The sequence below is a fragment of the Gigantopelta aegis genome, chromosome 2, assembly GCF_016097555.1.
Source record: "Gigantopelta aegis isolate Gae_Host chromosome 2, Gae_host_genome, whole genome shotgun sequence".
Taxonomy (NCBI): Eukaryota; Metazoa; Mollusca; class Gastropoda; order Neomphalida; family Peltospiridae; genus Gigantopelta; species Gigantopelta aegis.
The window spans coordinates 23,936,938-23,952,772 of NC_054700.1; the positions used below are offsets into that span (position 1 = coordinate 23,936,938).

Here is a 15,835-nt window from a genome sequence, read left to right on the forward strand (position 1 = left end):
CAAATTTCATGATAAAATTACTCAAAATTGCTTTTGATTACTTCCCTTGAAATACTTTCTAGCCAAAAACTCAAAAAGGTGTTGTACGAATGTGGTGCTGCTGGAAAAGACGGGATGTAAAATAAAAGAAGATCAAAGATGGAAATGTCGAACAAAGCATTTCCTTACAGAAATAATCAACCATTTGCGATGTCTGAAAGAGGTATTACATAAAACCGCAATACATTTTTATGTAGTTAATTAGTATTTGTTTATTAATTTAAAAAGTCGATATGATTAGGCTACTGTTCAACGTCTGTCATCAAATATGTTTTGAAAGCTACAACCGGAAGTGCGCTGCTTGACACTTCATTATCATGTTTTTTTTCCGTAAAAATTAACAATTCCATTAAACCTCTTCCTAGCTTTATAGCCGCATAGTTTAATTTATATCTAGTTAAGGATCATGTATCATGCACATTGCATGTAAAGACCATAACCCGATTGACCGATAAATCTGTTTATTTTTTTTATTTAAGAATTGACCTCAATTATTTTTTGGTTCATGCAAGTATGAACCGAAAAAACGATGTGCACACTTTTGTATGACCCTCTACGCAGGCTCATACAATGTTCACATAGTTTTTTCGGTTCATACTTGCATGAACCAAAAAATTATTGCGGTCAAATCTTATAATTAAATTTATATGCATACTTTAACAATACATAACTGAATTTATTTTGTTTAGCTTTAAATATGCCTGTAGTATTGTTTGTGTAAACTTCATTGATACTTACGTCGCATAAGAATGCGAATGTTCATTCACCATCATATGAATCAGGTGATTTTTTTTGTAAATGACGTCATTTCCTCTAGCTGCTGTGCATTTTTACAGATCGTTTAGTTATATTGGAAGGAATTGTCCTATTCGTGTTTAGTTTATATTTTATGAAAGTGAACGAAGGGAACGTGTCTAACATTTATGCTGTTGGTGGAACCGTTTAATTTTCGCCAACAGCTGTAGAACATCGCTTACAAGTAAGTTACAGAAGTGAAGTTTCCTACATGATTTCTTTGGCCACCGACCGAGTCTCATGTCGAAAAGGTTGGGGTTTTTGGGGTTTTTTTTTTTTTTTAATCAATGCGTATATATTTACATGTCTACTCTGCTATAGCATTTTCCATTAATTTATCGTATAAATTTTTTGTAGCTTTCACGTGTGGGTTTTTTTAAATATCTAAATATGATTGCCATAATAATCCGGCTTGTTGCACAAAAGTAGTGCGAGTCAGTGGGGGGTGGGGGAGGTGGGTAGTAGGCGTGGCTTAAATATTTTCGGTTCATCGAGATATGAACGAAAAAAAGTAAGCACCTCTGGACCAATCAGATTGCCGTAAAGTGTATAGACATAAAGAAAATTTTATTATTTATAAATATTAATTTCATCCATCTGCAGGCCCTTTTATAATGTGTGACAGGTTGTGGTCTTTACAAAACTAGTTGAACATCCCCATCTTACCTTAGTATAGAATGATTTTAAAGTGATACTTCAGATGTTAAAAAAAAGTGCTTAAAACCGTTATGTTGTATAAATTATACAGATATTAGTAACAATATAAGACTATGAAAATGAGTGTTGGTTGTTATTTTGTTTTTCTGTGGGTTTTTTTTATATAAACATACTCTTTTAAACTCTGAAATTCTAAAGTTATAGTGAATACTAATAATTAGCATAACAGTGTGTTTAAAAGTATGGGAAATACAGATAACAATCGAAAGGCGTATGAGTCCGGTGTTTAGAATTTCGCAATGCACGTCTGCTGAAATTGGCTGCTAGAATCCACCCGGTAAAACAAAACACACAGACTTTTTTTTCCTTTAATTCAAAGTGAAGATCGTTTTCAAAGTAAGTATTTCTTGGTCTCTATGAGCTTGAAATAGATCGCAATACATGATTAGGGTGAGAAAACGTGATGGTAATCGTTATTTTGACCGCAATTTCGTTCCGAGCAAAATTCCTCAAAACCGTTGGAAACAGCTAATGGCAGAATGCCTCGGGCAGATTAACCTCGCCATGTGCATGCACACGAGGTTCATCTTGATGAAACTAGACAACCAGTAGTTGGCCAGTTTGTTGTTTTCAAAGTTACCAACCCCCTCCCACCAAAACAAAAGTATTTTGGCACGAGTTCCTTTATAATTATAAAATTGTGTTATTAAAAATTTATTTTATATTATGAATATTTAGGGTTTAAGCAGGATGCCACAAATTAAAAGCTATTTGGCATATTTAATCAGAAAATCTGTTTTTAATTTCAAATAAAACTTCGCTAAAGAGACCTAGTTTTTAAAATAGCTATACAGTTGATGCGTCAGTTCCGGATCACTTCACACAAACTTGTGAATTCTGTCAACAACATGCGCGCATATGACTTTAAAAGAAATTCTTGGTAATGAAGACAATCAACCATGGATATAAATAAACAGTGATATAAAATGTAAATTTAGGGAACAATTTTGACACCCAAAACAGTGTTGTGAGCTGGCGTTCTTACGCCAGTTGTGGTTTACTTTGTCCAATTCCAGATCACTTTTGAAAATAGTGGCTTACAAGACTATTTCCAAAATTTTAGCACTTTCAGTACGTTCGTGGATCCTGCCTGACATATTTTATGACCATTTGCAGCTTCATGAGGTACCCACCCCCAGGGTGAACACGAAGTTTTGCCAAATTACGGTATTTATTAAACTTCAAAAATGGCAGAAAACCAGTTATTTTATAATAAAATGTAGTAAAATTATTTCGCCAACTCAAAAAAAATTTCACCAGTTATTTTCAAAATTCACAATTGGCGAATTTGGCGACTGCCAGAGCTAGCCCTGCACCCCCCCGCCGCCCCCCTGATTACACTCCTAATTAGTCATTTTTAAAATCAATTGAAAATCACCGGTGGTTTGTGTCAAAAATAAAAGTGCGACTACGATCCTTATTATTTTTGTTTGGTACTTTCAACAAGTACGAATTATATCTGTGAACATTCAGTCGGGCAACTTAATTCTATTCTGTACTAGTTGCCCGTTGGACGACTAACTTTTTTACACCAAATGGTGAGTTGCATCCCATAATAATGTGCAGTTTCCTTGCCCACAATCGCTTTTAAACTGTCGTTATCTAAAGCGTCAGTCAATCAATCAAAATCACGTGGGTTTGTTTGCCACTCGGAACTCCTCGGCCGAGTCTGTGAGACAAAGGGAAAAATTGTAATCAGCTGAAGTATTCCGAATAGGAAACATTCCAGTGTGTTTGATTGAAACATAAGAGTGCATTCGATTGGAAAATAGCTGAAAATTGCTTTTGATGTGTCAGTACCCAGTGTGCTGTGTTTTATCAGACTCCATTTTGGATTTATCCACCTCTTATTTCTACTTTTTTTTAATTCGCAGGGCGGTTAGACCCCTAGTTAATAATGGTAAATATTAATATACATGTAGTGATGATTCTTCCTTTAGGTGAAAATTGACATGCTTATATTTTTAGGTTCGTGCAATTATGAACCAAGTAATTTTGTGACTCGGTTCCATGTGTGCTCAATGCTTTTTCAGTTCTATACTTTCATAAACTGAAAAAGTCTTAAGTGGTCAGTTTTTACTTAAATAATATTGCATTGTGTCAAGATGCTTTTATTCTTTAAATAAAAAATCTTTCATTGATCAATAAATGTTCAAGCTAAACAATGATTGATAAATTTTCTCTCTCTCTTTCTCTCTTTCAGGCTATGGTGACACTGGAATGGACAGTTATGAGCATTATGTTATGGAATATGCACGTTCCAATGCAAGTGTGATGTCAAATCCTGGTGCCACCATGATTCCAACACCTCAGTTAGATACTGATCAACGCCCTCAGACAAAAGCAAAATCAAAAGCCTCTGACAGTAAAAAGACAAGTAGCTCACAGGTTATCGCTTGTGATGTTTGTGATAAATATTTTAAGTCGGCCAACTGTTTAAGCAAGCATAGTGTGGCACACACAAACGAAAGACCGTATCGCTGCACAATGTGTCCTAAAACATTCAAACACTCGAGCACGTTAAAGAATCACACAAAGAAACACAATGGACAGCTTAACCATGTGTGTCCGGTGTGTCACAAACGCTTCCTAAAACCCTCGATCCTCAAGGAACACTTCCGTGTTCACTCGGGAGAGAAACCGTACCAGTGTTCTCTGTGCTCCAAGTCATTCGCTGTGCAGCAGTATCTGACACGCCACATGACCACGCACACTGGGGAGAAGAAGTACCAGTGCTGCTACTGCCCCAAGAAGTTCACCGACAACAGTTCCTTACGGTACCACCGCCGCACACACACGGGAGAGCGGCCCTTCACGTGCAATGAGTGCGGGGAGACATTCATCTCCAAGCTGACGGCCGACAGACATTACCAATGCAAGCACTCCAACAACAGACCTTTCTGCTGCCATCTGTGTGGCAAGAGATTCAAGTTCAAAGTCTACCTAAAGAAGCACCTTCTTGTGCATGCTGGACAGAGGAACTTCAAGTGTCCCACCTGTTCACGCTCCTTCTTCACCAGAGCCAATCTGAAGCGGCATGTGTTGGTGCACTCTGAGGTGAAGCCGTACAACTGTTGTCTGTGTGACAAGGATTTCCGCTGCTGGCGAAGCATGATCCGACATCTGGCCACACACGGCAAGATGCATCTCTGGAAGTGCTGCAACTGCGACAAGAGATTCCAGGTCAGCAGGCATTTAAGGGTACACTACGAGGTGTTCTGTCCCAAACGCGAGATCCTCTCTTTGAAAAAACAGACCCGCAATAGACACTGCTTGACTCTTGATGGCCGCATAGCGAGGTCTAAACTCAACCAGTTAAAAAATGGCAGCTTCTCGTGCAAGCTGTGTGGGGAACATTTTAAGAGTTTGAGTCTTCTTTATGGAAAGCATATGGAAGAACACAAGATTTGCTTGAAGCCACGTTATTCTTGTCAGTACTGTAGCAAGAAATACTGGTCTAGAGGAGCCCTGACCAAGCACATTCCTCTTCATAGTGATGTAGGGGGTATTAGACATCGACTGATGGTTGCAGATCTGCAGAAACAACTGCATGTGTTAACGCAGTGTGGTGAAGACGAGAGTCCGCTGTACTGCAGGAAATGTCATCTATATTTCCGCAAGAGAAGTTCGTTCAATTCTCACATGATCATTCACACTGACCAGATCTTTGCCTGCATCCACTGCAGTAAGAAATACATGAAGTATCAAATACTCCTCGAACACACAAAACGCAAGCATGACGAAGAACGGCAGAAAGCCAAAATTGAGATGCTCCTAATGGAAAATGTGAAGAAGAATTCCAGTAATCGGCGACGCAAGGGGGGTAAAGCATCACACCAGTCAAGCGCTAAGATGGACAAGGGTAGCCCACCTTACCGCAACAAGCATCAGGATAGGAAGATAGCCATTCCTGGTCATTTGTTGAACCTTCCACAGAGGACATGTCGTTCACGAAAAACACTCAACTATGTAGTGGAAAAACTGAAAATGTCCAGCAGTGGGAAACGACACAGGACTTGATTACTTGTTGATGGTTGTGTCATAGTAACATGGGGGGAGGAATGATAATGTAATTTTGAGTTGAGTCGTGGCAAAACAAAATTGATTGATCATGAATCTAGTCCCATTTAAAATAAGAGGAGATTGATAATATATGTTAAAACACTGTAAAATTACTGATCAACAGTCGCAGAACAATTCTTCAAAATTCTCCCACCCATTAAAAAAAGATAATAGAAAGATTTTGGAATTTATACACAGTTCCTGTTTAGTGTAATTCATTTACTACATCAGTTTATGAATGTGATATTGGTTAAAATATCTTTTTGTTCATGTAGTATTCACATTATTCTACTAGTGGGAGCCTGACACTTTAACAAATAAAAAACGCATAATTTTAGAGGTAATAAAAAAACATGATTATTCCTGCTAACTGGGGGTAGCCATTTTCTTTTGTTTTCAAGGCATCTGGTACTCTAGCTTGGGGCGAAGTGATGTCAGCTCCTACAGAGTAAACAAAAGCAATTTACAACAAGGCACTTCTCTTTGATCAACCTGACTTGTAAAACAATATAAATGACGTAATAATATAATAAACTATTTAACTAAATATTATTCAAATTGCATTAACAGAACGAAATGGGGTTATAGTATTTTTCTCTGTTAAATAATCCAAAGGAAAAATGTACACTATATTAGGTCTATTGGTTTGTTACATTGGAGCAAAAACAACCACCCACGATACCCAAGTGATAATTTTCTTTTCTTTGGAAAACTGGTCAGTTCTGTGATTTTAGACGGGGAAAGTGTACTTAATCAATAGTTTTACAGAACTATTTACAGTAATAAACCATGTCCATTACCATTTTAGGTTATTGCACAATACTGGTATGTATTTTTGTGTCTAGACAGGGGTAATTAATTGGCTCATCTGGTTACCTATCAAATATACATATGCCAATCAGGAATCGCAGGTAGAGGCAACTAACAGAATAGACCAATTAACTGAGAAAACACTATCATTTCAGTACGTAGGTACAATTATTTTGACTTGTTGTGTGGACACTTTGGCAATGGTAGTTTATTTTGTATTGAAAAATAATATATGCTTATTGGATATTAATACAGAACATTGCAATGCATGTCTATTTTATCATCCCGCAAAAACCAGGTACATTTGTTTCTCTAGTTCTAAGACTCATTCCTGACGTTACTTGTTAAGTATTACGTAACCACTGGCTCGCGAGAGGGCATATTCACCGGAATGGAACAAAATGGCTGAGCCCGTTGTATGTAATAGCTGTCATATTTAACCGTTTTATTAATTAAATATAATAATATACTTGTTGACATTAAACAATAATGTGCATTATATATCGTTGAATATACATACCAGTCCAAAGGCCTTGCTTAAGTATTACTTTAAACATTAGAGAATAATATGTGTGTGACTGAGTGTGCAAATTATAATTGTTTTATTCCTTGGGCACATTCACAGGTATATACATATTTACATAATCTTTTTTTGTATTCAAACTTATTAAACTGTGTATAAATTGTATCTATCATGATACAGGTGCCCTAAATCGACTCAAGTATCCCTGGACATTTTATCACTATACAATACAGGATTGTTATATTATTCCAGCTCATGTTACAGTATTTATTATTTTAAAATTATGCATAACCCATGAATGGTTTTAAGAAAAGGTATAAATTTTCATAGGCCTGGCATACAAGTATAATGGCTCATTGTATCCATATCAAACTTGACTACTTCAGATAACTGTTCTAGGCACACGATCATGTCTGTCTAATCCTGAGGGAACATAGAGCTGACCCCTAGGCACCGATCTGGTTAACCTACACCTGGTCCATGCAGTTCGCATAAGCATTCAGCAATGCCAATGTTAAAGCCCAAGTAAAATCAATTAACGACAGCTTCCTATGCATATTCTAACAAAATACTAGTATATAGTATAGGAATTTAAATACAAATGTTGGGGCAAAGTCTAATTTAACTGGAGCATACTGCTGTAAAACAAGGACTGATACAGGAGCTAAAGATATACAGTTAAACGTCAAACTGTTAATTTTATATCTATCCACAAAAACACAAGTTTTATTAGATAGACATATGTTGCACCATGTATCCTATTAACCCCTTTGTAGACAACATATGTAAGTATCATCCAGTATAAGTCTGTACATTTCACGTTTAGACACTCGCTGGATATATCGGTACATAATGTACCAGGTGTTTATATGTATGCACGTGTAGACAATATGTGTTGCTGTTAAGTACGTTTATATAAAATTAACAAAAATGAGTAACAGTAGATTTGTTACCATTCTCAACATAGTTGTGTCTGTGCAGGTACGTGTGTATTATTATTTTGAAGATATTTAATATAGTTGGCACCCATGTACTTTAGTAGTAGTAGAATATGCACGCACAGTATACCTTCGGGTGTTTGTGCAACAATTTATGCGGGGTTGGGGGTCTAGACTCTGGCAAGCGAAGTTTATGGGGAGTCGTTCATCTGGAAAAAATAATGAAAGAAAGAAAATTTGCTTAAGAATCGAGGGTTTCGCCCGAATTCCCACCCCTGCAAATGCACTAGGTCTTGTGGTACTTTGATACATATACGTGCACAGTATTGTACGGGCTGTTTAGTTTAACAGCATTCGAGCTGATCTTTGTTGTGGAGGGCTCAATATTTCAGGAGCTCAGGAGATGCGTATTTGTCAAATCTGTGCTTAAAAATGTTTTAATATTTTCTCTTTTTTTCTCTCTTTTTTTTTAAGGCAGACAAATGTTTAACGCCACCTCAGCACAGTTTAAAATGCATCTATTGGGTGTTTAACTTGCGTATTTCGACACTTGATCAAGGAATCTTTTATATGCACTTTTTCATAAAAAGGACAGTACATACCAGAACCTTACATACTAGTCATGAGGGAAAAGCTGGGGAGGGAGAAAAACCAGTTCATCAATGACGATCAGTCTTTTGACCCATTCTCACACCTGAAGCGAGTGCTTGACTATTGAGCTCTATTTTGTTTTTTAATGACATTACAGTATTCCAAATATTTGTATTGTTGGGAACAATCTGTATTGGAGCTTGTAGTTGATTTGTCTGGGCGAAGCCGACCTTAAAGGGAGAGTAAACTAAAACATGAGCCTTATGTGTTGGAAAGATGCATACCCGGACCACCAACATATACTGACACTTTACCATATCAAAAACAAGTAACTTTAGTGTTAATAAAAAAACGTGATTATTCCTGCTAACTGGGGGCAGCCATTTTCTTTTCTTTTTGAGGCGTCCGGGACAGCTAGTTTGGGGCAAAGTGATGTCAGCTCCTGACTATCTCCTGTACAGTGTAAACAAAAGCAGTAATTTTCGACAAGGTGCTTCTCTTTGATCAATCTAACTTGTAAAACAGCATAAATGACGTAATAATATAATATACTATTTAACTAAATATATTTCAAGTTGCACTAACGGAACAAAATGGAGTTATAGTATGTTTCTCTGTTAAATAATCAAAAGGAAAAATGTACACTATTAGGTCTATTGATATGCTACTTTGGAGCAAAAACGACAACCCACGATACCCAAGTGATAATTTTCTCTTCTTTGGGACTACGTAATTGGTCAGTTCCATGGTTTTAGATGGAAAAGTCTACTTATCAATAGTTTTACAGAACTATTTACAGTAATAAACCATGTCCATTACCATTTTAGGGCCGACAGGTAATACCGGTATGTATTTTTGTGTCTAGACCGCGTCAGTTAATTGGCTCGTCTGGTTACCAATCAAATACGCACCTGCCAATCAGGAATCACAGGTAGAAGCAACTAACAGCATAGACCAATTAACTAAGAAAACACTCCATGTATCATTTCAGGACGTAGGTTAATGCATGGACAAAACATTGTTAATTATTTCGACTTGTTGTGTAGCCACTTTGACAATGGTGTTTTATTTTGTATTGAAAAATAATATATATATATTGCTGGATATACTTATTGCTGGCATACTGGGATGTATACAGAACACTGCAATGTATGACTATCATCCCGCAAAAACCAGGTAGATTGTGTTTCTCTAGTTCTAAGGCTCATTCCTGACGTTACGTGTTAAGTATTACGTAACCACCAGCTCGCCAGAGGGCGTATTCTAATAGCCGTCACATTTAACCGTTTTATTAATTAAATATTATAATATACTTGTTGACATTAAGCAATAATGTGCATTATATATCGTTGAATATACATACATACATACCAATCCAAAGGCCTAAGTGGGTGTAAATGAACTATATTTGTAGTGTGGGGGTGGGGGCACAAGCCAAATGTTTATATTTATATAAGAGAGAGAGACGGAGAAACAGACGGAGAGTTTCGTATACATAGACGTGTAATTTGTATTAACATTTTGATTAATTGCTGGCAACAGTTAAAACATTTCATGTATACATAGGATGTGTAATTTGTGTTAACAATTTTATTAAATGCAGGAAACTGTTAAAATATTTTATGTATAGGCCTACATAGGTAGTGTAATTTGTCTTCACGTTATTCAGTATGTTTTGTTAATGATAATCTACATGAATATAAAACACTTTAGCAGTATTGTAATTTGTATATGGTGATTTATTTAGAAATATTGTAAACGTGTCGTTTAATGGTTTTGTTAAATATACACAAGTCGCTAAATCTTGCAGTTGTCATTAAAACAAATTTAATCTGTTGTAGTAAGCACATTTCTGTTTTGAATATAATTTACATGTGACATGTAAGATTATAAATACAATTTTGTGTGGACATGTCTCCATGTTGTTATTTTTCTATTTGGGTTATCTTGGAAGAGTTGACTAATTTAGTTTTGGAGTAGTGATGGCTAGCTTCACAGATGGCTAGGTAATCTCGCTAATAAATAGTAAAAGGGGTTATTTAAAGATCCACGTTGATCAAAAACGTAATTCACTATTTGGTATCTACGTATACCTTTTACAATATATATGAAGTATCAATAAAATATATATATATATTTTTTTACCCGTTTCTAATATATTCGCAATAAAAAGTCGCGTTTTTTTCCATCGCTTGCCAAAACGCCTGTCGACTCCCAAGAGTTAAGTCATGTGACCTCGTGACGCGCTAACCGGCATAACATGAAAGCGTGATTCGCAGCCTTTAAGACATTTTACTGGGAATGTGTGTATTTTTAAAAAACGCGAAAATTCAATCCTATTGAATTGTATGGATGGAATATTCTTTTGGAGATAGTTTTCAAATGTAAAATATGGTGAACCATTGTTTAGTGTTTGGATGTATCAAAGCAGCAGTTTTTCCGAACTTTAAACAAACCGACAGTCACAGGGTTTGCATGGAAGTGGTTCTTAAACAGAACCCGTGCGTAATGGAAAGGACCATCAAGATGGGATAGGATCTGCAGTGACCACTTCATCTCTGGGAGGGCGGGACGTAGCCCAGTGGTAAAGCGTTCGCTAGATGCGCAGTCGGTCTGGGATCGATCCCCGTCGGTGGTCCCATTGGGCTATTTCTCGCTTCAACCAGTGCACCACGACTGGTATACCAAAGGCCGTAGTATGTGTTATACTATCTGTGGGATGGTGCATATAAAAGATCCCTTGCTGCTTTATCGAAAGGAGTAGCCCACGAAGTGGCGACAGCGGGTTTCCTCTCAATATCTGTGTGGTCCTTAACCATATGTCCGACGCCATATAACCGTACATAAAATGTGTTGAGTGTCGTTAAATAAAACATTTCCTTCCTTCATCTCTGGGAATTACAATTATTTAAGGTGGTCGATCAATACGACACCTTTTTTCTTTCTTTTTTTTCTTTTTTTTTAAACAGCTGTTCCAAGCCTGTATCCCCATCGGCACGTGTTCTACGATTGCGCATGATACAGCAAACAAGAAACAACGACGAGCACGAGCTAAATTGGAGCTCAAAAGGGTGAGAGTGAGGCGTGGCAGTGTAAAATATAGTTGTACGGCTCGAGCAGGGGTGGCAGTGTAAAATATAGTTGTACGGCTCGAGGTTGCCAGACTTCTTTCAAATTCAATTGAGAAGGACATTTTCACAGATACAACAAACATAACCCACAAAAGTGCCTCTTTGAAAAGTGTTGCGGCCATGCGCCGTCCCTGCAGTGGCATAGGGAGGGGGCCCACGGAAACGCTCCCACCCCATCAAAAAAAAAAAAAAAAACCCACTTAAATTTTATAAAATCATACATACACATGTATATACATAGTGTGGGTTGCCCCCAATCCCAATATAAAATCCTGCCTACGCCAATTGAGGGTACCAAGCCTAGAACGATAAAAAATATGGGGCTTGTATTTTATAATTAAATACAAACTTTTTGTGCGTGTATGAATGTATATATGTATGTATATATATATATATAACATTATTATTTTCTAATTTTGCTGTAGGGATTCAAAATTGATTTTAAATTGACCGTTGTGATATACAAAATATAACTTTTTCGGTCAGTCTTGTTTTAAATTTATTTGGCTTAGTACTATGTTTTGTTTATCAGCCAGATACGATGTATTTTTTTTTTATTTTTTTTTAGGAAAAGGGATAACAACAAACCAACCGCTGAAAAATGGACTGTTTTAGAGGCTTAGACGCAGGCTGAGGCGGCTGGTAGTCGTGTGGAGACTAAGATATCCTTGATATCCTATGCAATAACCGGACATGCTGTAATAGGGTTTTTCATAACAGTTTGCAGATTAAAAAACTCCTCCTTCATAAGTTTACCAATATCAACGCTACGTCGACTGTGAAATTATTAGAAAAATTATTTTATCTCTTCCTACGGTTTTACCATATTCAACGTTGATTCAGAATGGATGTTTTGTCTGTAATGTACGAATCCAGAAGGCCTCTCGTTCAAGTCTCAATAGGTCTGTTTCGTCTTTTGAACCAAGTATCGGGGATTGTTCAATTGGAATTATTTTTAAAAATTCATCTAACGAATGGTCAGGTAGATTGAAGTGATTGGCTACAGGGGTGTCAACTTCATGCCGAATATCATACTTGTGACAAACTGCTCTAATTCTCAGTTGGTTTTGCGTTTGTCCTACGTACTTCTTTTTTTTTTTTTTTTTACATAAATTACAGGTGATTAGATATACTACATTTTTCGAATCACAGTTTATGTCTGTCCGAATTTGATATTCAATTTTGGTCTGTTGACTTTTGAAAGTCGACTGCGTTTTAAAGAAGTTGTGAAGTCTACACCTTGTTTTGTCACAAGTAGTAGAGGAGCCAGTGCTTATTTGAGGGTGATTGGTTATGCTGAAGTTTGTATGGTTTATAGTCTTCAGTTGCCCTAAGGGGATTTTCTAATTCTCGAACAGTTTCAGATTTAATTTTTCTTAAAAACCGTTTTGAATATCCCTAGGTTTTAAAGCACTAAATAAAAGTGAACAAGCCTCATTGAAATTCTGTTTGTTACTCGAATTTCTGTGAAATCTAATAATCTGAGATTTAATAATGCCTTTTAAGGTGTGGCGTGGGTGAAAAGACTTGCGGTGGAGAAGTTGGTGTGTGTGTCTGTGGGTTTAAAAAAACACTTTGTAGTCTAGGTAACCTGATGTTTCAAACTGTGTACCTTTATAAATTATTACATCCAAAAAGTCAACTGATTTGTCTGATATGGTTTGATATTGTCATCCTGTTGATTTAATAGCTCAAAAAAGTTCCAAAATTCTTGTTTAGAATGTGGCCAAATGATAAGTATATCGTCGAGATATCTGAGGTACAAAAGAGATGTTTTACTCGATTTCTTTAAAGCAGCCTCTTCCTATTTGGCGACATAGATAGATGCAAAATTTGGACTAAAACTTTTGCCCATAGCAGAACCACACACTTGCTGATACATTTCTCCATCAAACTCAAAATCATTTCCTTTTCGGCTTAATTCTAACAGCTCAATAATGTTTTTATCTGATCTCTTTTGATCTGGGTACTTATCAAATGAATCAGTGCCCGCATCAATACCTATGGGCAAGGGATATGGAGTCGGTTGCACGCCTAAAAAATCGATGTTATTTTTAATCAACAGGCGACTTTTCTGGGCACAGACCCTCTATTACTATACACCGACTCTTTTTGAACTGACACCCCTCTTAGTTTAGACTAGGTACGGACCTGCATTATTTACATTTATGATCCCCCTACTCTACTGTTTTAATCTGTCAGACGGGCCTGGTAAAATAATTACGTCAACTGTGAGATATGTAAATATGTACAGACCACATTTTTACACGTTGTTGCATTGTGTAACAGTAATTAATCAAGCACTTTGTATGCCTTGTAATCAAATAAATATGTATTGTTAAAAATGTCTTGTTATTTTGTGCACTATTTGTGAATTGTTGTACACATGAAAACAGCAGTATGCATATAACACTGACTGACTTTATACGCAGGTCGGATTCAGACGGGGTATCCTGCACCAATAGGTCTGCCGGGAGATTTGATCCTATGATCCATCGAACATCTACAGTGGTGGAACTGGGGGTCGTATACAGAATAGGAACGGCATCTGAAGTGGGGGTCAGTCTATTTGAGGAGGGTTACAAGTCGATATGAACGACATCTCAAGTGGGGATCAGTCTATTTGAGGGGGGTTACAAGTCGATATGAACGATATCTCAAGTGGGGATCAGTCTATTTGAGGGGGGTTACAAGTCGATATCAACGATATCTCAAGTGTGAGGGGGGGGGGCACAGTCTATAGTTGTGGGGGGAGGAGGGGACGTTACATGCCGACAACAACGATATCTGAAGTGAGGGGTTATAGCCTCTAGTTGGTGTGTGTATGTGTGTGTGTGGAGGAGGTTACAAGCTGATACCAACGGTATGTGAATACTGAAGTGGTGGTCACAGACTATGAACGACATCTCAAGTGGGGATCAGGGGGGGGGGGGGGTACCTGCTGATAGGAATGATATCTGAAGTGTGGGTGGGTGGGGGTCGCCTGTGCTACCCCACCTCTTCCTGGTTCCTATGGGCCTATCTATGTTCAGTGATAGAACTGTGGTATGTACTACCCTGTCTGTTGGTTAGTGCATATAAAAGATCCCTTGCTACTAATGGAAAAAAATGTAGCAGGTTTCCTCTCTAACTATATGTTAAAATTACAGTAAGTTAAAATAAAAGTTAGTTTGTTTTGTTTAATGGCACCAGGGGTACACATTGATTTATTAATCAGCTACTGGATGTCAAACATTTATTTAATATTGACATATATTCTTAGAGAGGAAACCCGCTATATTATTCTAATTTGTAGGCAATGGACAAGTTTATATGCATCATCCCAAGTGGGGGTCAGCACATACCACGGGGGATATACCATTCGTGGTGCACCAGCTGGAGTGAGAAATAGGCTAATTTGCGGGGGGGTCCACAGTGTCGATAAAACGATCTCTCTTTTGGGGAACAGTTTATTTCGGGGTTACAAGACCTCGATTTTTCTTTCTTTCTGGGGATCTTTCTATTTTTTTTCTTTTTAAATCGATATTATTAATAAAACAAAATTGAAGAAAAAAGTGGCATGGGGGCACGTCACGTGGCAGTCAAGTGGTTCAGCAAGTTTGTTTTGTTTTGTTTAACGACGCCACTAGAGCACATTGATTTATTAATCATCGGCTATTGCATGTTAAACATAAGGTTTTGACACAGTCTTAGAGAGGAAGAAAGGAAATGTTTTATTTAACGATGCACTCAACACATTTTATTTACGGTTATATGGCGTCAGACATGTGGTTCCCACACAGGTATTGAGAGGAAACCCGCTGTCGCCACTTCATGGGCTACTCTTTTCGATTAGCAGCAAGAGATCTTTTATATGCACCATCCCAGACATGATGTAGTACATACCACGGCCTTTGTTACACCAGTTGTGGAGCACTGGCTGGAGCGAGAAATAGCCCAATGGGTCTACCGACGGGGATCGATCCTAGATCGACCGTGCATCAAACGCTTTACCACTGGACTACGTCCCGCCCCTCTTAGAGAGGAAACACGCTACATTTGTCTATTAGTAGCAAGGGATCTTTTATATGCACCATAGATTTTCTTCTTCAGCACAAACCTGACCGAGTATTAATTCAGTATGAAGACGAGTTCATATAAATGTTTATCAGCTTATAAATGGTTTTACATGTTTACACCTGTATACCTTTGATGCTGCGAAACGAAACTATGAAATTTAACAATGTGAA

At 37.3% G+C, this 15,835-nt stretch overlaps 1 protein-coding gene across 1 annotated transcript; it reads left to right on the plus strand.

The window, feature by feature from the left end:
* Positions 1-5: 5 nt before the first annotated feature.
* Positions 6-9,026, plus strand: LOC121382951 (zinc finger protein 2-like). The gene is made up of 2 exons (XM_041512643.1): positions 6-202; positions 3,755-9,026. Exons 1-2 carry the CDS (start codon positions 139-141, stop codon positions 5,569-5,571), a joined length of 1,881 nt encoding a protein of 626 aa, XP_041368577.1. The 5' UTR covers positions 6-138; the 3' UTR covers positions 5,572-9,026.
* Positions 9,027-15,835: the final 6,809 nt, after the last annotated feature.